This window comes from Mustela lutreola, chromosome 12 (assembly GCF_030435805.1).
Source record: "Mustela lutreola isolate mMusLut2 chromosome 12, mMusLut2.pri, whole genome shotgun sequence".
Lineage (NCBI taxonomy): Eukaryota > Metazoa > Chordata > Mammalia > Carnivora > Mustelidae > Mustela > Mustela lutreola.
In genome coordinates this window covers 13147270-13174952 of record NC_081301.1, presented here as the reverse complement: position 1 = coordinate 13174952, position 27683 = coordinate 13147270, and the positions used below count along the sequence as shown (strand labels likewise).

At 45.5% G+C, this 27683-nt stretch overlaps 1 protein-coding gene across 1 annotated transcript; it reads right to left on the bottom strand.

The window, feature by feature from the left end:
• Positions 1-27683, bottom strand: STOM (stomatin). The gene is made up of 7 exons (XM_059141624.1): positions 27532-27683; positions 15395-15498; positions 14221-14293; positions 13069-13151; positions 9638-9841; positions 8574-8708; positions 1-2023 (listed from the first exon to the last, which is right to left on the bottom strand). Exons 1-7 carry the CDS (start codon positions 27590-27592, stop codon positions 1829-1831), a joined length of 855 nt encoding a protein of 284 aa, XP_058997607.1. The 5' UTR covers positions 27593-27683; the 3' UTR covers positions 1-1828.

The window sequence follows — 27683 nt, the reverse complement described above, 5'->3', positions numbered from 1 at the left end:
TGAGTAAAAGTGCACACTTTATTGTTATGTACAGCATTGGAAAGGGAGGCCATGTGGAAAAACCTCTCACACCGACACTCAGCCTAGAGACCCCTTTTATGCTCCCTCCCTCTCAAGCAATTTAATCCCACCCCGTTGGGCTATGAATCCACAAGGCAGAGAGGTGAAGACTGGTTTCTGCAAATAGGGAAACTCCAGGAACAGAAAGCACGGTTACCCTGAACCCGAGAAGAGATTCTCAGCCAGGGTATGGAGTTGTTTCCTGGCCCTCATGGGTTGCAAGCTCACCAAAGAGAGAAGAGCATTATTTAAAATGAGTAACTTGAGTTCCAAGTCAAAATGCTCCATATACACTTAATCAAACTCAGCTTGGAACCTGGATACATGGCTCAAGGTTTCCTAAAATAAGCTTGGACATGGGCGATCGAGGAGGGGACACTCCTGGTGTGGGACTGACAGTGATCTAGCTAAGGACGGACATGCAGGCTGAGCTCTGGGCAGGGAAGACTTCTCTAGGTGAATTCAGAGCCTAGAGGAGGAATGTCACCAGCCGGGTTTTCGGGCCAACAGGAAGAATGCCAGGTTGCTCAGATTCACCCCATTTGCGAAACTGAAGGTGCTCCCTATTACTGCAAAATGAGCAACCGTGGTCCAGAGGGGCTGACCACTTCCTCTTTCAGCATTGACCTTGGTGACGGAGAAAGGATTCCGCAAATAGAAAAGAGACCTAGATCTGTATATATGTCCTAAGTTTGACAGTGTCTTGCCAAGCTCATTGGCTATTATGTGCCCAATATATTGTGAATTCCTTACAGTATTTAATGAACAGGACTGGTAGCCAACATATTTCACAGTGTACAAGAGTTAATAGCATGCAGACAGTAAAACAGAATGGCTTTCTGAAGACATTTTTTTAAAAAGTATTAGTCCTCAAGCTATTCGAATGGGTATATAAACAGTTGCCCATAGAACTTAGAGAAAGTCTCGTTTAAAAAATCAGAAACTGTTGAGAACCTGATATAGGAAAATAGGCAAAAGTGAGAAAAAAGCACTTTTGTGACAAGTATGTAGCTGGTTTGAAAGAGCACAGAGGACTCATTTGGTCATAGAGAGGCTCAAAGAAGCTTCGAGCCAAAAAAAGAAAAAAAACATATTATTCTTAAAAGACCTTTGTGACAGTGGATTTTTAAAAGTCTTTCAAGGGTTAAGATCATCTTTCTCACTGATCTTGACCATCTCCTCCAGTGTTGAAAGGTACAGGCAAGAAAATGCCTCCTTGAGACAGAGGGTTATTTCGAAGCACCGCCTGGGATTCGAAAGAGAGCGGATGGCAGGAATGTTTCCTTAAGATTCCCCGAAAGTAAGGCACGTGTGGCCCAGAGAAGCTGGTCGTAGCCTAAGGTCTCTGCTTTCTGCAAAGCATTTGTCCAGCCAGTGGTGGTTATAACCTATTTACTTGCCTTTGGGCTGGCTGCAGATAGAGGGTGCAGAATGACCCAGTGAAAAGTCAAAAGACACGGGATTTAACCTATTACATGATGATTTAAATATATGAACTTTTAAATATTTTAAAGAATAGGAAATTATCTCCTTTAAATCACCAGTCCCCTCCCCGCACTCCTCTTTCTCAGTATTTACAAGCTAACAATCTTCCTCTGTTGCTAGGATCACTACACATTCTAAGAACCTTGTAGTCAACATATGGAAAGGGAAAGAGCGGAAGGATAGCCGAGATCCCGCCCTCCTCTCTCCTCACAGGTTAAGGGCTGATTTGGTCCCCACTCTACCCTGGAAAGGAAGGGCACATCTTTGCATTGGCCTCCGAGGCTTACTGTTTTGCCCCCATGATGCCTTGCAACATGTCTATGGGCAGGGGGAAGACGATCGTGGAGTTTTTCTCAGCAGCGATGGTGGTCAGCGTCTGGAGGTACCGCAGCTGGAGGGCTGCTGGAGACTCGGTGATGACCATGGAAGCTTCTTTCAGAGCCCTGGATGCGTTCATTTCTCCCTCGGCAGCAATGACCTACGCGACAGGACCGGGGAGTGGGTAAAATGGAGAAAAAGGCAGTGTTCAAACAGCAGTCTTCAAACCTGGGTAGGTATACTCAACCTTGCAGGGCCAAGAAAAAACGGTTTTAAGAAATCGATTTCCAGTTACCCAGTTTGCATACGTCCTTTATCCTCTATCTGATTTGCCCAAGTACGTGCCTGAGGTCAAGACATCCTCTTCTACTGTGACCTTTCTCGCACGCTTCAGGGGACCAGACAAGAGACAATTCGAAATACCGTTTAGAGGTTGGGAGAGTGACCAATGACTGGATACGAATCCTTTTGCAAGTAAAATGGATTTCCAGTTCTTTGATTGCTAAGAAAGGAAGAGAACCTTACAGAACTGAAAGTGGATGACCATTAAAAATACTTCTTGAGGGGCGCCTGGGTGGCTCAGTGGGTTGGGCCTCTGCCTTCAGCTCAGGTCATGATCTCAGGGTGCTGGGATCGAGTCCCGCATCAGGCTCTCTGCTCAGCAGGGAGCCTGCTTCTGCCTCCCTCTCTCTGCCTGCCTCTCTGCCTACTTGTGATTTCTCTCTGTCAAATAAATAAATAAAATCTTAAAAAAAAAAAAAAATACTTCTTGAGCGGCGCCTAGGTGGCTCAGTCAGTTGAGCATCTGCCTTCCTATCTCAGGGTCCTGGGATTGAGCCTGGAGACCCCCCCCCTCCCTGCCCAGCAGGGAGTCTGCTTCTCCCTCTCCCTCTAGCTCCCTCTGCTTACGGGCTCTCTCTGTCTCAAATAAATCTTTAATATATATATATTTTTTAATGAAGATGGTGTATGATTTTTTTTTTTAGCACGTAAATGTAGAGGCAGTGCAAAGAATTGCATGTGTGACTTGCAACAAAACTTCCATTTCTACCCACTTATTTATGTAAACAAAAGTTCTGACTCCTTATATCTATAAAAATGACAAGTTAAGACTGGAATTGATGTTTAGTCTTTTGGCAATAAGTAACAGCCGGCTAAGAAGACTTGAATTCTTTGTCTTGTTAAGAGAAGCATTTCTAGTTAAAAAAAAAAAAAAAAAAATTCTGAGAAGACATTCTGAAACATTTAAATGCCTTGCTTGTAGTCATGGGAAATTTTTTATAATAGTTTTAACTTCAATACTAAATGTGTTGCGGTACAGTAATAAAATGACTCATTACAAAATATATCATATTAGGAAAAGAAATCTGTGGAGGAGGCGGAGTGGAACCAGAAGTTCAAGAAGAAGGGACAGTAAAATATGCCTGACCATGAAAACCTTATTTATGTATTTTAAATAGATGGTGGAGTAATTATGTCATTTGAATTTCACTGGGTACCTTTAAAAGAATGATGTTCACAGTTTTAGTGTGAAATGTCGATATTTAAAACATAACCAGGGATAATTATGCTCAGCCAAGTGTATCAATTCAAATAAAAATTTTTACAGGTCTATTTAAAATGTGTGATGGGACCATACAGTTTTTCCAGATTCTTCGAGAGGTTCAATGAGCATAAGAGCTTGAACATCACTGGGCAGTGGGGAGGCTTGGGAATGAGATGGGCTTTCACGCCAATCTCGAACCAAAAGCCTTACCAGCTGAGTGTCCTCACAGGGATAATTTAACATCCTGAGCTCTGGTTTCTTATTCTTAAAATGCGAGAGCACCTGCCTCCTCGGGCCACTGTGAGGAAGACAGAAAGCTGAAGCCAAATCAAGGCAGTTCCTTTCACTTCATGATCCTCTGAGAAGAGGGCTGAAGATACCGGGATCCTCAAGCTTCACTGGGCAGTTCCACTAGGATATTCGCACACGGATCTCAAAATATTCACGGTTCTTAATACTTCCGTGAGAATCAGGATCCAAAGCAATGGTCTTAGGACCAGTGGAGTTATGATTACTTACACCGTTACTGTTGGGGGCCACGTTAGGGGTCAAGCCCTGGGCAGGAGCTAGGGGTAGAGGGTGGATGCCCTCGCCTCCTTCAGCACCTGTTCAAGCAGGGGACAGAGACAGGGAAATTGGCTGCTTTGTTCCAGTGTGACAAATGTGGACAGAGGTGGGTGCGAGGCTCGGTGCCAGCGCTCAGGGGAAAGCAGTTTTTGCAGGTGAGGTGGTGAGGTAAGTAAGTTGAACAGGACAGGGCGAAAGCTTTGCTCTTTGGACAAAGTTGAAGAATACTTCAGGCAGCACACATGAAGAGATACTGTGGTATATTTAAAAAAAGCTGGCGTATTCCAGAAAAACGTAAGTGGCTGAATATGGTGTGAGGCCGAGGGGAGGCGGGGGTGCTTGGTCTGCAGGCTGTAGGCAGTGGGAAGCTGCTGAAGTTTCCAGCAGGAACCTCACCAGGTCTAGCTGGAGAGGACAGGCTGACAGATGCCTGGGGACGGATGGGGAGACTCGGTGAGGGGCCAGTGGGACAGCCTCGGAGTGACCAGGGTGATTTGCCGGTAGCGGGGATGGAGGGAGGAAGCGGCTGGGGGGCTCTTCAGGAGGACAGTCGGCAGCATGGAGGCTGACTGGGCACAGGAAGGGAGAGGAACTGAGGCGGGGCCCTGGGTTTCTAGATTTGGGTGCCTGGGTGGTCCCATTGGGTTAGATGGGGGATATCAGATGTCGTATTACCAAGAGAAGGCACTCAGTTTAGAGGATAAAAATCTCAGCTTATCAGAAGGTCTTACTTGGGTCTGTGAGAAGGGGCAGAAGCCAGGTACATGCCAAGTGCCTCAGGTAACTGTGCTCTAAGGCAGGCACTGTACGTACAGAATGCAAAACGGAGCTCGGCCCTGAGGACAGATGACATGGGTTTTTCCATATCATCTCAGATGACCAGTTAGGCACTTTCCCCCCCACCCCAGTCTGGACATGGACCAACTGTAAAGCTACCTCATCTCCCACTACCGGCCAACACACAGTCTCTTGGCGGGGCAGCCGGACCTACCAGGCTGGGCACGCCGTATTGTCTAAACACTGGCGGCATAGATGCTGTGAATGGGACCTCAGAGAGCAGAGCCAGCTGCTCGTGGGGCAGCCCCATGCTGATCAACACTCCGTATCGCTTGATCCATCATGTGAGAGTTGGGCATTTTCAGGCCTGTGAGGCTGGTACTGTGGTCTCTCCTTCCAGAGCTGGGGTGGGCCAGGCGGGGAAGGGCAGAGAAAGGGGACTCTGCATTCCTGCACTCCCCCCTCTCAATTAATGGATGACGAGGCCCTGGGAATATGAGCCTGAAAGCACGTGCCAGGCATTCTTTTCAGAGGCGTGAGAAAGGAAATCAGGAAGGGTGCAAGCGGGAAAGGTACTACATTCAAGTCAATCAGAGCTAGTCTACACACTTGACAAAGAGGTTTGGCTAAGATACAGCCAAGCTTGCAGGACAATCTCTCCTCTTTTGTGCCGGGCTCCTTTCTCTCAAAACATGTTCTGTTCACTCTCTTCATTGCCTGGTGCTCCTCTGCATGAATTAAGCAAACTCTATCCATTCAACGGCAAGGGACACATGGGCAGTTTCCAGTTCGGGGTACTACAAAATGCTGCTGTGAACACTCCAGCGCATGACTTTTGGTAAACACGTGAGTGCATTTCTGTTGGATACACACTGCCAGAGGGCTTTCCAAAGTCTCTCTTCCAAAGAGACTGTAAGTTTCCAAATTTCCAAATTTCCAGTCAAAACAAAATCGGAGCACCAGGTCCTCCCTCCCCCACACTCGGTTCTTTTCTTTCTTTCTTTCTTTCTTTTTTTTTTTTTTTTTTTTTTTTTTTTTTTTTTTAAAGATTTTTTTTATTTATTTATTTGACAGAGAGAAATCACAAGTAGATGGAGAGGCAGGCAGAGAGAGAGAGAGGGAAGCAGGCTCCCTGCTAAGCAGAGAGCCCGATGCGGGACTCGATCCCAGGACCCTGAGATCATGACCTGAGCCGAAGGCAGCGGCTTAACCCACTGAGCCACCCAGGCGCCCCTCTTTCTTTCTTTTTTAAACCATTCTGGTGGATATCTAGCACAGCGTCTGCATGGGATCTGAATTTGCATTTCCCTGATGGCTAATTAACTTGAGGAATTTCTCTCTGAAGTCTCTCAGTCTAGATGCTCTCCTACCCTTTTCTTTCCCAGTTTACATACATATTTACATATTGAAACAGACTCCCTATTTTCCATGAGAACATGAATATATGATTTTGAATTTTTGGCCTTATGGTGGTTGCAGGGTTATTTTATTTTACAGAAAGGAGAGACTCCTTGTGATTCTATGTGATTCTAACCTTAAAGACAGGCATAGCCCAGGTCCACTAGAATAGTCTAGATGGTCCCTACAGTCTCATCTAAGTGGGAGCACAGTTACTCAACATTCTAACGGGCTTCCTCTGTCTCTTCCATTGTTATTAGGGAACTTCCTTCCTCGCTCGTGAGAACACCTGCAGACAACCAAACCCATCACGGGAAGTCCAAAGGAGGCAGTGAGAAACAGGGGAGATCTCATTTCTGTGGTCACTCATCAACACTGTGACCTTGAGGAAACCACAGAAATTTTCTGAGCTTCAGTTTTCTTCATCTGAACCGTGGGATGGCAAATAAATTTCATTTTTAGAGCCCATTCCAAGTAGTTGAGGCTTGTTACCTGGAGGGCAATAGCAGGAGTCTGAGGTCAAGTCTAAGCTCAGTGGAAAACAGTGCTGCAGTTAATTACCAGCAGGGGAATAGGAGGTGGGAGAAGCAGCATCGGGGCCAGGTTATTTGTCACCTCCAGAAGATATAACCTCTAAGGACATTTCAGGCTCTGACATTCTAAGTCGTCTATGTGGCTTGGAAACAGGGCTGTTGGTTAATGACATATTCTAGATAAAAGCAGTTCCTAATTTTCAAAATACTTATTAGCACACAGTAGGGCATCTTTAATGTTACCGGAAGTACCACTTAGTCTTCTCAGGGTGATGACTGTGAGAGCGAGCCCTTGAGGCTTCCGCAGCATTACCAGCTGTCCTCAGAAGCATTAGTTATCACGTTGGGAAAACCTAGCAATCCTGGTCAGTAGAAAATTCTGGGCATAGTCTGTCAAAGGAGCTACTACTCTATTTGGTGTTGGCTAAGAAATTATAGCACCTGACTTACATCTTAAAGGCTTCCTACTAGAAGGTTAGGGTTCTGTGCTTAGCCAGTTCTCTCCAGCTGCCACTATTTTCCAACATAACAACAGACTGGTTTGCTCCTTGCACCTTGGGAGATCTGTCAAGTCCACAGCAAGCCCTCTTATGTCAACTGACCCTCTTCCTCCATCACTCATATCTGCACAAGGGGCTGTGGGAGCTTATGAACATCTGACTTTGCCCTTTTGACTAAACTTTGACCAAAGATCTCCCTGCCGTGAATCTGGAATCAAGGCTGGTCTGTCCCCTTTAGTGTTCAACCAGGGAGGTATGGAAACTTGAGAGTCAGACACCCTGCTCTCAAGCTGTCAGCAGTGAGGTGGGGTCCAAGGGGTAGAATGATTAGCTCCCTTTGGTCTTGAGCGCAATGTGGTCCTGGGCTCCAACTCTGGAGACTTGAGTCTGCTTCCCAGCCTTGGGTTTGGCAAGCTATCCCCGTGTCCTTCTATATTAGCTCCAGAAATCCTCTTTCCCAGATTAGATGAATAGACATTTCCTCGACACCGCTCATGGGGGCCCCCACCATGCAGGCTGCCGAGGTGGGCAGGGATGGGGATGACCAAGGAAGAGCGGGGAGGCAGACATCAAAGAAAGAGGAGCGAAAAAAAGTTAAAAGGACAGAGACGAAGAGAGAACAGCAAGAAGGAAGAAAAGCCTGAGAAAGAGAATGAAAGAGAAGACAAAAATAGGGAAGGAGGGGTGCCTGGCTGGCTCAGTCAGTAGAGCGTACGACTCTTGACCTCAGGGTTGCGAGTTTGAGCCGCACGCTGGGTGTAGAGATAACTTAGAAAAAAAATAAAAGCTTTGAAAGAAACAAAATAGGAAGGAACAGATGGTGAGCACACTGGCGGGAATACCCAGTTGCTCTGAACTCAGAACTGTTAATTTGTGCTTAGTGGGGGTCTGGGAACATAGGGTATGGGAGACGCGGTCACAGAAGACTGAGTGGCTCTGCACACACCACCGGGCTCACAGGATGTTGTGCAGGGAAGCAAGCAAAGCAGAGAACAGGTATGGTACGAGCCTACTTTCGTAAAACAAACAGGCCAGCAGTCAAACACCCTCATCAGGGAAAGCGCCAGTATACACACTAAGCTGCCAGGAGCCGTGGCCCCTGGGGGCACGTGACTCAGAAGCAAGAGGAAGGCTTTCACCTCGACATACACTTTAGGATTATTTCCATTTTTGTAACAACTGTGGTTTTGCTGTTTTGTAACTAAGAAGAAAACTCAATAGGAAAAACAAAGTATGGAAAAGAGATAAAGAAAGAAAGAGAAAACTAGAGAAAAGAAAAGAAAAGAAAAGAAAAGAAAAGAAAAGAAAGGAAAAGAAAAGAAAAGAAAAGAAAGGAAAAGAAAAGACAAAAGAAAAAAGAGACAAGACCAGAGCAGACAGCAAGTCTACCTTGGCGCGGGCCTCCCGGGATGCCTCTGCCTCTGCGGCCATGGCTCTCTGGAGCTGCACGGGCAGCTTCACGTCCTTAATTTCCACGCGCTCCACCTTTATTCCCCAGTCATCAGTGGCGTCATCCAGGGTACACTGTTCGGAAGAGAGAAGGCCAGCAAAGAAGGCTCAGCCCTGCCCAGCGGCCGAGGACAGACCACTGGGCTGGGGAGCGGACAAGGCGCTGGCGGAGATCTGGGGCAGAGGTTAGGTCTCCTCTGTGGGGACTGGGGAGCTGATCCTGGTTCTCTTAAAGAAGCTCATGCAGGGGTTGGCAAGCTTTCCCTCAAAGGGCCAGACAGTGGTTGTCTATTTTCAGTCTTCCCTGCAACTCTTAAACTGTGCCATTGTGGGTCAAAACCAGCCGTGGATAATATATAAACCAGTGCGTATGTCTGTATCCTGACAACACTTTACTAATAAAAACAGGTGGCCCGCTGGCTCCTGATCTAACGTGATTAAGCCACAGTACATCTTTGTGCTTCATCAGGGTCCCTTTGCAACGGGAGGAATGAAACCTTCCTTTCTGTTTGCTGTGGTGGTTGTGGGCATCAGGTTAAGGTCACAGATTTGATACACGATGACATTGATAAATAACAAGATCTCGGATTTTAGTCCTTTATCTTTTTTGGACCAGCCAGGTTTAATTCATAATCTATGACTCTAGAAAGCTCGGGATGCATATGAGTTACAAGGGAAGTCATGGGTCTCATGCAGAGAACAAAGCGTTAATGACACCCGCACTTTCTTGCAGAATGGCCTCAGAACTATTACGCTAAATGAAAAAGGTTAATGCTAATTCTGAGGGGAACCCTACATGGAAGGGAATAAAAAAAAAATTAAAAATTATGCAACTGAGCTGTTAAGCCATGAGATCTTTGTGTGAAAAATACTCCTTCCAGCGAGTTTCAGTGAAGAGAAAAAGGCCAGTCAGTGATTCTCCTGATCGGAATGAGTCAAAAGTTGTCAAACAACCGCTAACCCTCTGGCGACATCTCGGTATTTCTGGTGACTCACAGCCTTACCTGCATGTTGTGCGCGATTTCTTCTCTGTCAGAGAGGATCTGGGAAAGGTTCTTGGTGCCCAGGACGTTCCTCAGAGTTGTTTGTGCCAACAAACGGGTCGCTGAGTCGGCGTTGGTGATATTCGCTACGGCAAGGGTGGCGTTCTGCACGCGGTAATAGACTACGCCATCCACACTGATGGTCACCGAGTCCTTGGTGAGGATCTGTAACAGGATGGATGCCATTTCACACCTGCCCACCAACTCATTCTTTACGAGAACTGTAAGCAGTATTGTTCTCTAGAACATCTTAAGATACCAGCCGATTTTCTGTAGTAAGTGTTATTGACAGAGTGTAGTGTGCCCTCCAAGTTCGGACACTGAAACCTAACCGCTCACATGATGGCATCAGACATTAGGAGGTGGGGCCTTTGGGGCATGCTTGGGTCATGAGGGTTGAGCCCTCATGGCCATCTATGAATAAGGAAGCAGTGCCTCGTCCAGGCGCTGAGCCCGCTTGCACCCTGACCTTGGATTCCAGCCTCCGATGGGGTGAACAATACCTTTCCGTGGTTTATAAGCCACCCAGTGTGTGGGATTTGGTTAGAGTCGCCTGAAGGGACTAAGACAACGCAGCATCCGATAGCTAACTATGCCTTTGGAATTTTAGTAAAATACATTCACTTATTCGCTAATTCAATCATTCAACAAATTCTGAGACACTACTCAGCAGCAGGCATGGTGTTTTCCGAGAGGGCGGGAAATCAAGGAAGCCGTGGCAGAAAGAAGGAGGAACAGCTGTTGGTGGCAGGGCAATACTTGAACTACGTCTTACAAGAAGAACTCATTTCCCGAGGGGGCATGAGCATGTGCAAGGGCGGACGCATCACGCACGACATAGCCCGGTGCTGGGGCAGAACCTAGGCTGGGTTAACTCTCTAAGGCAGCACAGTGACGTCAAACACAAAGGGAATGGGGACTGTTGTTACAGGGAGAGGTGAGGGTAGAAATAAATTTTACAGCATGCTACATAAAAATGCTTTCCAGGACATCATGCGTCCGGGCTTCTTCCCAGCCCCTTCTGGGCAGCTTCTTAGTTTGGTTTTCAGGTCCTCTGACAGCGGGCCACTGGTCTCACTCCTTCCCGCTCCCTGCTGCACACCTGCCACACTGGAGAAGGTGAAGGTCCCACACGCATTGTGTTGTGTCCCAGGCCTTCATGCAAGTGTCCCCACCCCACTTGGATGTCCTCTCCTCTCCCTCACACCAGCAGATTGGCACATGATGACACATCATCCAAGACACAGCTCTTTTCCTCTGTGAAACTCCCCTAACGAGGCAGGGCAAGCCACGATCCCCCCTGCACCTCACTGCAGCGACTGTGCTGCCCGTCGACCTCATTGCTTCTCTAATGGACCATGTGTTTCTCTAGAGCACCTTGTCTCTGCTGTCTCTCGCACTGGCAGAGTGCCGGAGACAGAGCAGGTAGTGAATCAAGGAGCGAGGAACTGAAACGTGATCCTAGGAACACAGTGATTGTGGCAGAGTGTGCGAAGGAGGGTCAGGAGACCTGAGCCGTGCCTCCTGGACCTGCTTGGTCATCTCCAGTGAGGCTCTTAGCCTGCCAGTCCTACAGAGTCCTCATCTGTGAGATGGGGCTAATAACACAGTCCCATTCTGCACATACTGCTGGCAAATTGCTTTGAAGTTGAAGATCCAGCCGAACGAGACTCTTTTGGGAGTGTAAAGGGCTGTGTAACGGGTGGGTAGTAACGGCAGTGGTGTGCATTGCTCTTCTGTCCTGTCAGGAAGGAAAGCAGTCACCTCTTTTTTTCTGATAATCTAAAAATACTTCTAATAGTGTATTACCACGTTGGCGTGCAAATTAATGATTTCCCCCGATATGATCGGGAAACGCATATCATTTCTGAACAGCCTCTTGCCCCTGCAACTGCCACAGCCAGAGCTTTCTAAAGCTGCAGCCTCTCTGCCTACGGTTAATCATCGGCGGGGTACTTCTCTTCCTTCATATTATGTTCAAGGGGGTCGGAAGAAGGACGGCTTGCCACGTTCCAGTCGGCTGCAGGCTCAGCGGCTCCCAGGAGAGGAGGGAGCCGCTGGAAGGCAGCAGCTTACAGCAAGCCCGCCGGATGTCTGCAGCATTTACAGACGGAGCCTCAGGACTCCCAGCTACCCTGCGAGGGGCTCCTTCTGAGGGTCCGTCTTCTCTGAAAGACGGGAAAACGTGCAGAGAACACAGCACAGCTCTTAGCCCTGTTCTCGTGGGTAACGGTGACGGCTGGCGTCCCTCCATGCACGTGGATGATGAAGTCTGACCTCAGCCCCTGTCTGGATTGGCAGCAGCAAGGAGGTTCCTACGCTGGTTCCTGGGTTCGAGGCCAAGAGAAGGCGACCGAGCCAGACTCCACCAGCCTGCGGTGCACCTGGCTTCCAGCCAGGAAACACTTGGCACTCTTCTTCCGTCCCTCCCTTCATCCTGTTTCCAGGCTATCTATCGGCCTCGGTGACGACGCCTCCCCGGACACGTGGCCCAGGGTGGCCCTCACCGTCCAAGGCCACGAGGGAGTGAACGCGAGCGTCGGGTGCGTTTAGCACGGAGCTGCGGGACACGCATTCGGCGAGGAACCCATGGGGCTGAGCGTCGCTCCTGGCTCTGCCACTCTGGTCTGGTGGAAGCCCTTTGCCCCATGGCAGTTACGTGCTTTTCAAGGATCCTGCTGTGAGTTTCAACTGTGATATTCCTCACGAAGTAGTTTGAAAGAGCATGGAGTATGACTATTCCAAAACATTATATGCTTTATCTAAAAAGCCAAATGAGCAGCTCCTAATTCTGTATCTAGAATAAAATGAAGAACCTTAAGAAGAATGTTGCGCTAAGCTGGATTTCGTATCAGAAACCTACAGCAGAGAAGTGCAGTAGGAAAAAGGATGACAGATACAGTAATGCTAACACTAGGCTACACTTGGTAATAATAAACACGTAGGCACTTAACAATTTATTAGCCACTGGCCTAAGCACTATACGTGTAAGGTCTCAGGTAGTCCTCACAAGAACTTCTGAAGTAGGTTCTACTAGGGATGCGTGGGTGGCCCAGTCAGTGAAGTGTCTGCCTTCAGCTCAGGTCATGATCTCAGGGTCCTGGGATCGAACCCTTCTACCTGTCCCCATTGCTGGCTCAGGCTCACGTGTGCTCTCTCTCCCCCCCACCCCGTCCCCAAAAGTAGGTCCTATGATTCTAACCTCTAAATTTACAGATGATGAAACTAAGGCGCAGAGAGGTTAAGGAACTTGCTCAAAGGCACACAGCTGGAAAATGGTGACAAGCAGACAGGCTCTACACCCATGCTCTCACCACCCTATTCTGTGCTGCTCTCATGGCCAGCGACTTTCACACATGACATCTGTTATCAACGGCATAAGGCCACCTTACCTCCTGAGGAGGAATGTCAAATGAAATGGTCCTCATGTCCACCTTGATGAAGCTGTCCGTGCAGGGGAGAATAAAAAACAAACCTGCAACAAAGAAACACAGAACGTTATCGAGAGACACTGGTGCCTATCCTTCACCCTAACAGAATCAAAGGAATCAACGGAAAGAAGCCAGGTCATCTCAGTGCACGAGCCAGATGCCAGGAACGCCAGCCTCCTGCTCCCTTGTGCCTCCTAAATGCTGCCACTGAGGCCCGTGACGTCATCTCCTGACTCCGCCATCACTGGCCATCTGGTCTTTACTTAGACCAACACGATCCCTCCCATGTCTTTCTGCATCTTCCGGGTTCTCTCCTTTGTCCCATTTTCTCAGCCCACGAACCCCTGAATATGCCACATAAGGTCCTGCACGGCCTGCCCCGGCGCCCTTCTTCGGCCGCCCCCCTCTCCTCGAGCTCCATGCTCATGCTGGGCCGAGCCCCCTGCAGGCCCTTTCCCTCCCTGGGCCTGCCATACCCCCCTCGACATCATGCTGCCCACGTTGCCATTTCTACTGGGAATACCGCCCCTCTGGCCAACACCTCTCCATGCCTCAAGACTCAGCCAAGCTGTCATCACCTCCAAAGCCTGGTCTCATCCTCCTAGGTGGGGTCCGTCACCTGTCTCTGGGTTTCTACAGCTATCTGCAGTGACTTGGTCATGGTACTTATCACACGGGATTGTTAACTGCTTCCTTTTTGGTGTCCACTAGACGGCAAGCTCCTTGAGGGCAGGAGCTATGTTTTAGTCTCCCTTGAATTCCCAGAGCCTGGAATACAGCAGGGGCTGAAGGGAAGTTTGCCAGAACTAAGGCATAGAGAGTAAGATCTAGAAAGCCTTTAGTGAGTAGCAATTCTATGCTCAAACTTCCACAGTTGTGGCTCTTCTTGGCTTAACACAATCTTATCGGCGGGGATGGGAAGGGGAGGGGAGCCCAGAGAAGGAAAAGGGCAATTGTAGCAAGACTGGCCAGCCCCACTGCTATTGTCACACGGCTTCTGTTACAGGCACTCTTTTCTACGTCAACAGAGAAGGGACCCACGTAAGGGAATCCACATCAACAAGAGGAAGAACTTCGGTCTCCAGGCCAACGACCCAGAATTTTAGTACTGACCAGGTCCTTTGGCTCCTCCTTGTAAAATGCGACCCAGTCTAAAGATGATGGCTCGTTCATATTCTTTTATGATCTAGATGAAAAACACAAATAATAATTAAACATGAGGAGTACAAATCTTTATATACGCTATGTATTTATAGGCAGCTTGTTAAATATATATTCTGTTCTAAACAGATTAGATGCCTCTGTGTTGTTTTTTTCTCTAAAGTCTGAACAGTATCAGGGTGCCTGCCTGGCTTGGTCTTTAGGGCATGCGACCCTTGATCTCAGGGTTATGAGTTCGAGCCTCCTGTTGGGCGTAAGGGATTTCTTAAACACATAAAACTTAAGTAAAATAAAATCCAAACTATCTATAAATAACATGGTCGATGCTGAATTACCAAGCAGGATATGTATTTACTATTTTTTCAAGTGATTATAAAAGCAATAGATATTTCACTGTATAAAATTTGGGAAGTATAGAGTAGTATACAGGAGCAAATCCATAACTGTATTCCTCAGCTGTTAACGTCCTCACTCAGTTACTCATGCATTGGTAATAAAGACAAGAAATAAAAACAACTAAATTTCCCAGTTTATCTCCTGACTCCTTAAATTATAATCATAAAATTATCCGAAAATTCTTGGAGCATATTTTCCCTTCTTAGGAATATGTAAATGATAGTCATTTATCGAAGTATTAATGACTTTATGGAAAAAATAACCAGCAACTGGGGGGCCCTTGCCATATGCCAGGCATTGGGATAAGTATGTTTGGAGACATTCTTTAATCCTCGCCCTGGGCCTGTGAAGTGGGGTCGCTATTTCCTCCCATCTTACAGGGAGGAAATGAGACAAAGGTCACACAGTGAACAATGGGGCCAGCAGCCAGTCCTCAGTGTCTTGACTCTGGACAGGACCACCCCAAACCCCCGACTTTGGAACATTTCCGATAGGGATCCTTCCTCTAACCTATGAGATGGGCTGCCTGGACCATGGCTGAAAGAAGTCTCCAGATTCCATTACAACAGGTGACTAGAGGGAAATTTCCAAGGGAGAGATGAAGGAAAAGGGATTCAGGCCAGCAGGTCTCTCTCTCTCTCTCTCTTTTCTACACAGATACACACAACGGGGGGCTTATGTAGTGAGGGGCTGACCCCTTGGCAGATGCAAGTGACGTCTTCTTTATTACCTTTATGCACATCCATACCGAGATGGGGAAAGTTATAACAGTGAACAAGAACGAGACAGCCACCAAAATCCAGCCACAAGGTCCAAGGCCTGTACTGGGGCTATCTGTGAAAACAAAAAATACACATCTCTTGTCATTGTTAATAGCAGACTCCCACCACCTTCATCCTCTGTCCACAGAGCTCACCGATGCCTAGAATTCTACTGTGTTCCCTGGATTTCCCCATCTAATCCTTGTAACAACCCTGAAGAACAGGGGCTACTTTTTCTCATCTACTTAACATGATAAAAATTTCCCACATTATTTTTTATCCTGCAAACGTTTATTAGGTGCCTAATATTGATTATGCCTTGTGCTCTGCACTGACATCGTAAAAGTAAGAGCTAATCCCGGCTCTCAGGAAGGTCTTGCCTGTCTCAGGCAAGACAGACTGATCATTACAACATTAGGTGGTAAGTGTCGACACAGACTGTAGAGCATTTTGGAAACACAGAATGGGAGTAACTTACATAGCTGGGACAGAGGTGACAGTGGGGTAGGGCGGGTAGGGGACTGTGGCGGTTGTCAGACGCATGTCTGGAAGGATATAACGGTTAAGGAAGGTACCAAAAGGGTGGGGACGGAAGGCAAAGAGCATTTAAACTGAGGGCACAGATGAACTAAGGCAAACTGCTAGCGATTTCCTCTGGCATGTGCACCAACCATACTTTATTACCCTTTTCCCAGATGCTTAGACACACTGTTTCTGAAATGTATCACAAACATCTTTACACATAGTCTGGCTTTTCCAATTGCTTCCTTTCCTGCAACATGAAATAGCTCTTGTCTTACTAGGAAGGTAATAATACACACCCCCACTACAAGAATTTCAGCGGGACGGGTGTGGGAGTGGGATTAGTCGATCCAGAGATGATGAATATTCTTCCAAACCACACACATTTTTATAAATAAATTCTGTGAACTATTTCTCTCCCTTCTATTATTCTCACCTTATTTTTTTAGCCTTTGTTGCTATGCATCTGTGCTTAAAAGAAAATTATCTATTTATTTGAGACAGAGGAGAGAGAGTGAACAAGATGGGCCAGAGGGAGGGAGAAGCAGACTCCCCACGGAGCAGGGAGCCCACCGTTGCACTCGATCCCAGGACCCTGAGATCATGACCTGAGCTGAGGACAGATGCTTAACCAACAGTCCCCCAGGTGCCCTGCATCTGTACTTTTTCTGTTCTAATTTTTTATCAGCTACACGTGCACAAAGTTTAAAAAGTCCCAAAGTTCTCCAAGATTAATACAAAAAGAGAGCAGTCCCCCACTTACCTCTTCCAATTTTTCTTTCCTCAAAGGCAACTGCTCTGTTGGCTGAGTATTTTGGTCTATACTTCTCTGTTTCTAAATAATATGCTCGTTTTGTCACTTGTTGCTTTCTCCATTTTGAGCATTACTTATTGACTTTCCACGATGGAAGAGGATTTAGCTTCTCCCCCACCTCATAAATATACCCATCCTTCTAATTATATCATCATTTTGGTTAGATCATTATCAAATTTTACACTTCATGAATATGTAAATGCGATTCAATGCTGAGCCAGGTTGGGATGTCTGATTCGTGTTTCTGTCCCATGCAACTTTTTGTTTTTTTCTCCAACGTCTTGCTTTTTCCCTTTGCTTAGTTTTTAATGCATGCATTGATTCAACCTCAGACGTCTTATCAGTGGTCTAAATCTCCTCTCATAAGGGTCAGGTGTTCTACCAACTTCCTCTTCGAAGACAGTATCTCTTGGAGTGTGTCTGGACTTGCTCTCTTAGGTGGTGTGAGCGGTTGGTCCAGGGACTGCCTTTCCCTACAATCCTGAGAAACCCCCTTCACTTCCGGGTTGTGTTTTGCACTTTCTGTACCCAGTGTCTGTCTGTCTCCGGTCTGTGGAGGGCGGAGGGACGGAGAACGCCCAGGGATACTATCACTTTCCTTAGGAATCACAGAAAGCTTCTGCAGTATTTCCAGGAATGGTCTTGGTAATGAGAGGGAGAAGGGCTCGAGGGGAGGAGGCAGGCTGGGCAACGGTTACGGCTTGGAAGGGCAAGGATGGCAGCGAGCCAGGCCTTTGAATCCATGGAAGGCCAAGAAATAAGCAGAGTTGAAGCTGAGAGCCTGGGAGAAGAGGGACACAAGGTGGCACCCAGATCAAGGGCTCTGAAATGCAGGATGCAAGACCAGAAATGCTACAGATGACTTAATGGTTTTCTGGTCCTGTGTCACATTGGGAGGTAAAGGTCCTATGCATAAATGAATAAAAGTGTTCTAAGTTAATCTCCCGGAGGTTTCTAAACTATAGTTTGTGGGGTCATCGATGTATCTACTGAGAGGATATTCCAAGCACGGACCTGTGCAGAAGCGGCCTGTGCAGAAGGCTCCCTCAGGCATTATTACAACTGATGATAATCCCAGCACCTCTGGTAGACGATATGTCGTAGGCACTGTGTTCAATTACTCGAGAAGCCTATCTCATTTACTCTTTCTTTATAAGTTAAGTTGTGTTTTGTTTTTTTTTTTTAAGATTTTATTTGTGAGACAGGGAGAGAGAACACTAGCAGGGGGAGAGGCTGAGGGAGAGAGAGAAGCAGACTCTCCACTGAGCAGAAAGCCCGATGCGAGGCTCGATCCCAGGACCCAGGGATCATGACCTGAGCCAATGACAGATATTTAACCAGCTGAGCCTCCCAGGTGCCCCAAGTATTTTTAACTCCATTTTACAAATGAGGTAACTGAAGCAACAAAGCTTTCCCAAGACCACAGGCTGGAGGAGGACCCGGGATTCAAACACAGGTCATCCTACCCCAGAGCCCACGTTCTAAATCAAGTCATTCCTTCTGTCCTTTGCCTCTGAATTTAAAAAAATTAAAAAATCCTCATGAAAGAAGATTTCGTGTGTGGAGCACTTTCCCAATACAGTATCCAAACTGGGAGAACATGGTAGGAGTTTGGAGAATGAAATCTGATATTCCTACGGAGGAAGGCCTCCTATTTCCAGCTGTGCCTATTTATAGCAAAACAGTCTCAGGCTGGTGGCCAGGCTCAGGTCTAGGCTTCCAAAGTGAAGCAGATTCCAAACAAGGAACAGACTGGCCACAAATACTTTTCTCACAGCATTTGGTGCCTTCTAAAATACTGCCCCAAGCCTCGTGTTCCCAGGCAAATTTCACAGCTCTCTGTCCTGAACATATTAGACTATAAACTCTCTGAGGGCAGTGATGTTTCTTTTATTTCTTTTATCCCAGCCCAGTCTTTTCTCATGGGTTGCATGTGCATACGTGTACGCGCCCTCAGTTTCCACCATGATTACATGTGATTACAAACAAAGAGTAACAAGAAATGAAGTGGAGATCCTAAAAACTGGGCTTGGTCTTTCGCATCTCAAATGCTCAGCCCGAAATAATCAGTGCATACACTGGGGATGGCACCACTTCATACCATTCTAGTGCCTAAACTAGCCCCTTCTCAAGCCTGGAAATTCTTCCCCATCTGGTTAGAACTCTGAAAGGTACACAAATCACATTCCTCTGAGAGGTGAGGCTTCAGCTTCACCAGGATATTAGCGAACCCTTCAGAAATTCTCAGTTACTTCCCCAAATTTCATGTTAATTTCCTCCAAGTTTCTCATTCACTACCTTGAAGACTGGATCCACCCTACCAGTTGGATGTGATAAAAAGGCAATAACGAGGACCCAGCATTCCTGAGATATTCTGGTTGATACCGCTGCGTGGGAACACTCTGAAAGATAAGGGATCCCATGACACTGGGTTGTAAACTACTTGGCTGCAGTTATTTTTTTTTTCTTTTACTACCAACTCTTCTGAAAACTGCATCAAATTTTTTTTTTTTAAGATTTTATTTATTTATTTGACAGAGATCACAAGTAGGCAGAGAGGTGGGCAGAGAGAGAGAGGAGAAAGCAGGCTCCCCAAGGAGCAGAGAGCCTGATGTGGGGCTCGATCCCAGGACCCTGGGATCATGACCTGAGCCGAAGGCAGAGGCTTTAACCCACTGAGCCACCCAGCCGCCCCTGCATCAAATTTTTAACTAACTAAAGCGAAGTTTTGAAAATGGGTATGAGTGTATGTATCAACACTTTTTAACTCAATATTCAAACTGGGCTTATCTCCAGGGAACTGACAATGTTTTTAAAGATTATTTATTTATTTATTTGACAGACAGCGATCACAAGTACACAGAGAGGCGGGCAGAGAGAGCCGGGGAAGCAGGCTCCCTGCTGCGCAGAGCCCGATGTGGGGCTTGATCCCAGGACTCTGGGATCATGACCTGAGGCGAAGGCAGAGACCTAACCCACTGAGCCACCCAGGCACTCCGGAACTGACAATGTTTTTAAAAAAACACTGCTTTTTTCCCTCTTATTGTAAAAGCAAACTTGTTTCTATAAAAATTAGAAATTATAGCTAAAGAAATTAGAGAAGAAAAATTATCTATACTTCCCTTATCTCTAGATGGCGATGACTTTTCTGCCTTGCTATGTATCCTCTAAACCTTTTGTATCCTTTTTTTAAAAAATGAAATAATAGTATATATAATAATTTTGAATCTGCTTTCCCCTTATACTGTGAACATCTTTTCACGTCATATTCTTTATTATTAAAGGTTGAATAAGGACGGGTCTGGAAGAGATTATGCTGAGTGAAGTCAAGCAGAGAGAGTCAGTTATTATATGGTTTCACTTATTTGTGGAGCATAACAAATATCACGGAGGACAAGGGGTGTTAGAGAGGAGAAGGGAGTTGGGGTAAATTGGAAGGGGAGGTGAATCATGAGAGACTATGGACTCTGAAAAACAATCTGAGGGGTTTGAAGTGGCGGGGGGATGGGAGGTCGGGGTACCAGGTGGTGGGTATTATAGAGGGCACGGATTGCATGGAGCACTGGGTGTGGTGAAAAAATAATGAATACTGTTTTTCTGAAAATAAATAAATCAATTTAATAATAAAAAAAGGTTGAATAATAGTCCACTGTTCCATGAACCTAGTGAACATTTATGTTATGTCCAATTTTCTTAAATAGAAATTCTGCTGCATTGCATATATGCTTAGTAAAATTTCCATCCATTTTTATTGTGTAAACTAATTTTGATTGAAAAGATGAAATTGTATAATTCTTACATTATTTCTTACACTCTGGCAGTGCCTTTAATTATGACTAATAATAGCCATTTATTGAATGTCTATCACATGTCAGCCACAAGTGGATTCCTTACATACTATCTTTCTAATATTCACAAATATCTGTAAAGTAGGTATGAAATATTCCTCCTGGAGTCCCCGAGTAATAAAGCAAAAGACTTCCTGAGCTGAGACAGAAGAAAACAAACAAAACCATGAAACAAATGAAACAAAACAAGTAGTATGGTAATTTCTGTTGGGTTAGCTTCCAAAAAAGCAGTAAAATAATCTTTTCAAGAGAGTAGCACAGGCATAATTTCAGAGCACTACATTGTTAATGATACAGTATCAGCTGACTTACTTAAAGGTCTACTGAACTTGACGCTGCTGGAAATCATGTGCAATAATAAATTCTATTTATCATTGAGATTTTGTTCTAAAGTTCAGAAGATTAGATTTCCTCTTCAGGGAAAGGCCAGAAAGGTCTTACATAATATCTGAAAATCTAACTCAAGTTTCATTTGCATTAATACACACAAAAAGAAAAAGATGAGCCCAAGGATTGTTGCAATGCCTGAACAGCAACATTTAAGGACAAGCTTTTCCTTCCCCTTTCCTGGAACGCAAGTGAAGCACTTTCCGTCTTCATGCACTGCCAAGAACAGTGCTGTTGGGGTGGAGATAAGAGGGCTGGGAATTTGGTCTCAAAAACATGCTAACAGCATGGTCCTAACAGCACCATTTAAGGATCAACAACAGTAGGTTGAAATGAAAGATCTTGGCAATTTTTGAATTTTTCTGAAAGGCATAAATATTCAGGATATCATATTTTGATTATTTTTCCTTCTCCCTCTGCTCCTCCCTGCCCCATTCGTGTTCTCTCTCTCACTAAGATAAATAAAATATTCAAAAATAAATAAATAAATAAGACAAGGAAGGGAAGGAAACAATAGAAGAAAAGGAAAAGAAGAAAAATGGAGGAAAATGTGAAGAGAGAAACAAAAATGAAGCAGCACACTACAGAGAGAAAAACATATGGAGGGACAGAGGGGTTCAGATTAGCACACAGTAGGGGCTCAATATGTGTATGTTGAAAAAAAATGTTGGCATTTATCGGAGAATTACAACTTGCATTCGTTTGTGCGGAGGCTTTCAAAGCAGACAAGTGCACACTATAATCCGTCTTTCAAATGATTATTTTAATTAGGCATGGTTTCTAATTCTTCGAATGCCCTTATCCTTAAACCTCTAGGGAAGAAATTAGCCTCTGGGCTGGAGTGGCTAAAGGCCAGATGGTATCAAGTTAAAAACCATGGCCAGAGAGAGTACCTTTTCCTCTCTATTATAAACCATCTATGCCTACAAATACTGGATCAAAAGGACTGATACTGGAAAAGCATTTTCAGATCTCAATCACAAAATGTGTTTACCATGAGATATTAGAAAAAGGGCATGGCCAGACCCATTCAAGAAAGAGTTCCAATGCAAATTGAAATAAAGGGAGTCCTTTGCCTAGCTTGAAAAGATTATAAGGAAATTAAGTAAGTGTGAATATTTTCTTTCCCAAGTATCTTGGGGATTTTCTGTAGCTTTTCTTCATTCGAGTGTTCTAGTCATAAAACAGGAGGAAAAAGAGGTGAGGGAGTAATTTTAAATTTGAACCCCCTGAGTCTTAAAGAGGCCCCCTCTCCAAATTGCCTACAGCATTTAACTCACTCTTTCTTTTTCTCTTCCTTCCTTTCTTTCTTTCCTTCTTTTTTCACTTAACCATTTCTAAAAAACATTTATCGTACTTATAATTATCCTATTCAAGGTCCGTCTTCTTCATAGATTTTGATTTTTTTTAAGATTGTATTTATTTATTTGACCGAAAGAGACAGAACACAAGCAGGAGGAGTGGGAGAGGGAGAAGCAGGCTCCCCGCTGAGCAAAAAGCCCAATGCAAGGCTCTATCCCAGGACCCGGGGATCATGACCCGAGCCAAAGGCAGACTCTTAATGGAGCCAGCCAGGTGCCTCTGATTTTGATCTTCTTAATACAACATGGCATGATGGCTACAAAGCTGGCTCTGCCATGTGTTATCTGTATGATCTTGTGAAAGTTTCTTAATTCTATGCTTAATCTATTCATTTAAAAATAGGGCTAATAGGAGTACCTCCTGAGAGGGTTAAATGTGAAGAGTAGATGAGCTAATACGGTAGACATCTAGAGCATAACAGGTACTCAAAAACCATCTGCCAAGTAAATAATTGTTGAATACAGTTCAGAATCATTCTCTGTCCCAAAGCAGTTGTCAGAATGAGTATGTATGGGCTGACTATCGCCCATAGCCAGAAAGACAGAAACAGTTATATTCAGAAAACTGGAGAAAAACAGTTTCATAATGCTATTAAGTGAATTAAATTTAGACTAGACTTGAAACATATTAAGAGAGCAAAACCCTCCTACTTCTTCCGTTGGTTTTTTTTTTTTTCTTCTTCCCTCCAGCTCCTTTACTTGGACGTCTTAAAAGTATCTACAACTGAGTTTTTCTCATTAAAGTCTTTGGAGGGCAACATCACTTTATCTAAAAATTGTGGGTGCCTGGCTGGCTTGGTTGGTAGAACATGGGACTCTTGATCTCAGGGTCATGAATTCAAGCTCCACATTGGGCATCGAGCTTCCTTTTAAAAAAAGGTGTGTTGGGGGGGGGGGCGCCTCGGTGGCTCAGTGGGTTGAGCCTCTGCCTTCCGCTCAGGTCATGATCTCAGGGTCCTGGGATCGAGTCCCGCATTGGGCTCTCTGCTCAGGAGGAAGCCTGTTTCTCTCTCTCTCTGTCTGCCTCTCTGCCTGCTTGTGATCTCTCTCTGTCAAAATAAATAAAAATAAATAAAATCTTAAAAACAAACAAACAAAAAGTGTGTGTATGTGTTGGGGGGGCAGATAAAAGTACAGTTCTTCAACTGACATCAAGAAGCTAAGCAGTAGGTAAGAGCTCGGGGCTCTGGGGTCAGATTCCATTTCTACCACTAACTTTGCTCAGGAGTAATATAAGGGAAAAGAACAATACTTGTCTCATATAAAAACCAATGAGAAGAACTTGACACTCAGGAAGTGTTCAATAAATAGCAGCGTTATTTTTTATTACAACTCAAAGATCATATTGATACAGTTTATACACATAAACTTTTTAGTAAGCGAATTGCCTTCTGGGACCCAAACGCTGCTGAGAAAATATCAAGACTAACAATCTGCCTGGGGACTCTATCTCTAGAGGAGAAACAGACTACATCTGAGCAGGACAATAAAGTTCTAAACCACCTTGGACCATCTTTCATACAACTTTTTTTTTTTTAAAGATTTTATTTATTTATTTGACAGAGAGAGATCACAAGCAGGCAGAGAGGCAGGCAGAGAGAAAGGAGGAAGCAGGCTCCCCGCTGAGCCGAGAGCCCGATTCGAGGCTCGATCCCAGGACCCGGGATCATGACCTGAGCCGAAGGCAGCAGCTTAACCCACTGAGCCACTCAGGCGCCCCTTTCATATAACTTTTTGCCCATAAATTTAAACTCCCTGCATAATTACTACATTTTCTCAATAGTCATTGTTAACTTCATTCTTTGTTTTCCCCATTAATGAATTACCTCAATAGTTGACTTTTTTTTAAATTAAAAGAAATTTTTTTTTAATAAACATATAATGTATTATTAGCCCCAGGGATACAGGTCTATGAATCGCCAGGTTTACACACTTCACAATACTCACCATAGCACATACCCTCCCCAATGTCCATAACCCCACCACCCTCTACCCCCTCCTCTCCCCCTGGCAACCCTCAGTTTGTTTTCTGAGATGAAGAGTCTCTTATGGTTTGTCCTCCTCCCAATCCCATCTTGTTTCATTGATTCTTTTCCTACCCTCCAACCCCCCCATGTTGCATCTCCACTTCTTCATGTCAGGGAGATCATATGATAGCTGTCTTTCTCCGATTGAATAGTTGACATTTTAATGTTTCAAAAGTACATTTACGTAAATTTTCTCATTTGATTCTTAAAACCTTGGGAGACAGTTACCGCCGGTAAGATTATACCCAGGACAGAGATGAGGAATTGGCTTGCGAGGCTGAGACTTAACCCAAGGTGACCCAGGTAGTAAGGGATGGTATTGAGATCTCAATTCAGATCCTTGAATTCTAAATTCCACTCTTGTTTCACTACACTAAACCATCTTATCATAAGTGTGTTTATAACTGGACAAAGTTGGTATGATTTTCACTGATACTTTACAACAGACTTTATTGCCAGCATCTTCAGAGACTAATCTACTGAAATGTCAGGCTAAATGCCTGGGCTTTACGTTTCTTTACAGGTCTCAGAGTATAGACAGACATTCAATAAGAATGGAGAAAGGAGAATTGACACATACTTCCTTTTCTCCACTGACTGTAATCTCTACCCCCTTTCTTTCCACACTTAACAATGTATTGTCATGATACACACACACACACACACACACACACACACACCAGCTTTACTAGACTTGGTCATTGGTTTGAGTTAATTTATGACCATTGATGGTTTAACTCAGATTAATTATTAAAGAAGTTACAAAGCTCTCCCCAATCTGATCAGCTGTAACAACTGAAATAAACAAATCAGTCCCTTGATTCTGCTTATTTTCAGGCATTGTCCCAAAGGGATACATTCTGTTGACATGTCTCTTAATTATAATAATACATTTCTTTGCAATCCACCTGCACTATTTCATTATAAAGTGAATGCACTGGCTCTTGCTCTAGGTTTGGTCCTATTTATATTCCTGAGACTAATTGTCAGCAAAATCATAAAAGGACAGAGTTTGGGCTTTTATATTCCACTGCCTCCCCCAGAAGCAGCCTTCTGGAGATGTCTTATTCAAGAGGTCTGGATTGAAGTTAGATTCCTTTGGGCTTTCCTCGTGGTCTCTCACCTTCAGTGAAGTACCAATGTCTGAGAAGGTCCTCTCTTGGGTACACATTTTGAAGATAGCTCTAGGGTAGGGAAAATGGAAAATCACATAGCCCAGGTTTGAAACCTGGCTCCGAGGCACACATGTGTGATTTTTCTATTCCAAGCCCCAGTTTCCTAGCTGTAAAATGGTGGATAATGTTTTCCTTGTGGAGCTGTTAGAAGACTGCAATTAGATCATGTTTGTAAAGCACTTAGGCTGTGTTTGACCTATAGCAGGCACTCAATAAATTCTATTTAACAAATTCTAGTAATGGCTTTCCACCAGTGCTGGATCTCAAAAGTTTATATTAAAAAAAAAAAAAGGTGACCTAGACTAAGCAAAATTTTGTTTGTATATATAATTTTCTGAGGAAGATGCAGTTTTCATTAGAGTCTGAAAAAAAATTCTGTCTAAAAAAAAAAAAAGGTAATCATAGAGCCAAGAAAAAGAACTTAGAAGTGAGAACTGGTCTATAACCATGAAAAACCAACTAAAGGGATATTAAGTATAAATAAAGATCATGCATATTCCCAAAGAACATCTATAAACAGATTTCCCACTGCTTTCACCAAACTGCTAGTAACTATCCTCATAGTCCCTCTGTCTCCCACCAAAAGGTCAGACAGAGCACAGAGGAAAGTATCCCACCCCCCTTCCCATCTAGGATATGACAATCAACTACAAAAGAGGTGGACTCCAAGCTTTAGGGTCAGCTAAAACCCAATAAAAAGTATGGCTCCATTAGTTATAAACTGTGACTCTGAAGTAATTCAACCTCTTTTTCCTCGGTTTCTTCAAATACATCCTTCCCGTTACACTACTGATTTGGGAAAGTAACTCTCCAATGTGCTTAGCAGAGAAAAGTGACAGATAATGCTTGGAATGCTCCTGGGAAGGATCGCTGGGCAACGGAAATGGGACTTGGATGGCTGGACAAGGCTGGCTTTACAACTAGTCAGAATAGTTAAGTCCAATATCATGTTCTTTGTGGGGGTGCTGGAAAAGCTCACCCTTCCCCCCCTAAAATGTCATTCTCTATGTCAGCCTGTCTGAAATTCCATCCTTAGAAATAATTCCTTTGGATCACTAAGAGCCCCTGGGAGGGACTCAGCACCCCGGGGGAGGATTGTCACCTCTCTCTATTGGAACCCTACTCTCACCCCCCAAGGAGTTTGCCAATACAGGTTCAAGATGATAGCCTTCTCAAGGGTACTAGCTCCTTCCCAGGGCAACAACACGGAGCCACTCAAGGTGGGAACACTTAAAAGAATTCCCAGTGAGAAACAAAAGCCCCAGAGGCGAGGTCCCTAGGACAAAGGGAGTAAAGAGGGGGCAGAAAACGGCAGAAGGTGAAGCTGGGAAGAGAGAGGGAAGAATACCGAAAAGAGACTTTCTTCTTTTCTTGCACAAACACAGCTTACTATGTGTGAGGGGCGGGGGGAGGGCAAAACCTCCCAGGTCAGTCTTGCTTCTTAATGTGAAATAGGCCAGGGGTGGGGCTGGGGGGCAGGAGTTCTTTCCAGTTCGGGAGAAGGGGTAGTCGCTCTGGGCAAAGTCTGGCTCAAGGGGATTGGGGTGGGGTGGGGGGGGGAGAGTCGCGCGACAGGAAGACCCAGGGTCCTGAGTGTGAGGTACAGGTCTGCGTCACTTACACATCTTGCCCGCCCGCATGCTACGAGATAAGGAACGCACAGCCCTGGCACAGGGCCTGGCATCTGGCAAGCGCTGGAGCACGCGAGCCCCTGCCATGGCTCTGGTATTGGAAACGTGCCCTGCAGCGGGTGCGTCCCCCGTGTGCCAGGCAAGCCTCTGTGCACTCTGCACCCTAACATCCCTCAAACGGACCCCAGCCTGCGGAACAGGATTCACGATTTTCAGCGTCGCCGAAGCTTAAAGCGGCGGTCGCACGGCTTAAAAGCGACGGAGGCGAGCCTGGGACACCCGGGCTGCGGCTAGTTCCCGAGGGGAGGGTTAGGGGAGGTGGGTGACGGCGCGGGGCTCACCCCTGAAGGAGTCGGGGAGCCGCCGGGCTTCGGCGTCTCCTGTGTGCCGCTTCTCAGCCATGCTGCCCGAGCCTGAGGCGTCGCTCTCCGGTCCTTACCAACAACGCTGAGGCGGCTTCCGCGAAGAATGAGCCGCGGAGATCCCAGGCGGA

Excerpts from the sequence above, each read along its gene's own strand:
- STOM (XM_059141624.1), bottom strand. The coding sequence starts at position 27,592 with ATGGCTGAGAAGCGGCACACAGGAGACGCCGAAGCCCGGCGGCTCCCC. Across the intron at positions 15,499-27,531 it reads GCTCCCCGACTCCTTCAGGG|ATAGCCCCAGTACAGGCCTT; the intron begins GTGAGCCCCGCG and ends TTGTTTTCACAG. Across the intron at positions 9,842-13,068 it reads TTGACATTCCTCCTCAGGAG|ATCCTCACCAAGGACTCGGT; the intron begins GTAAGGTGGCCT and ends ATCCTGTTACAG.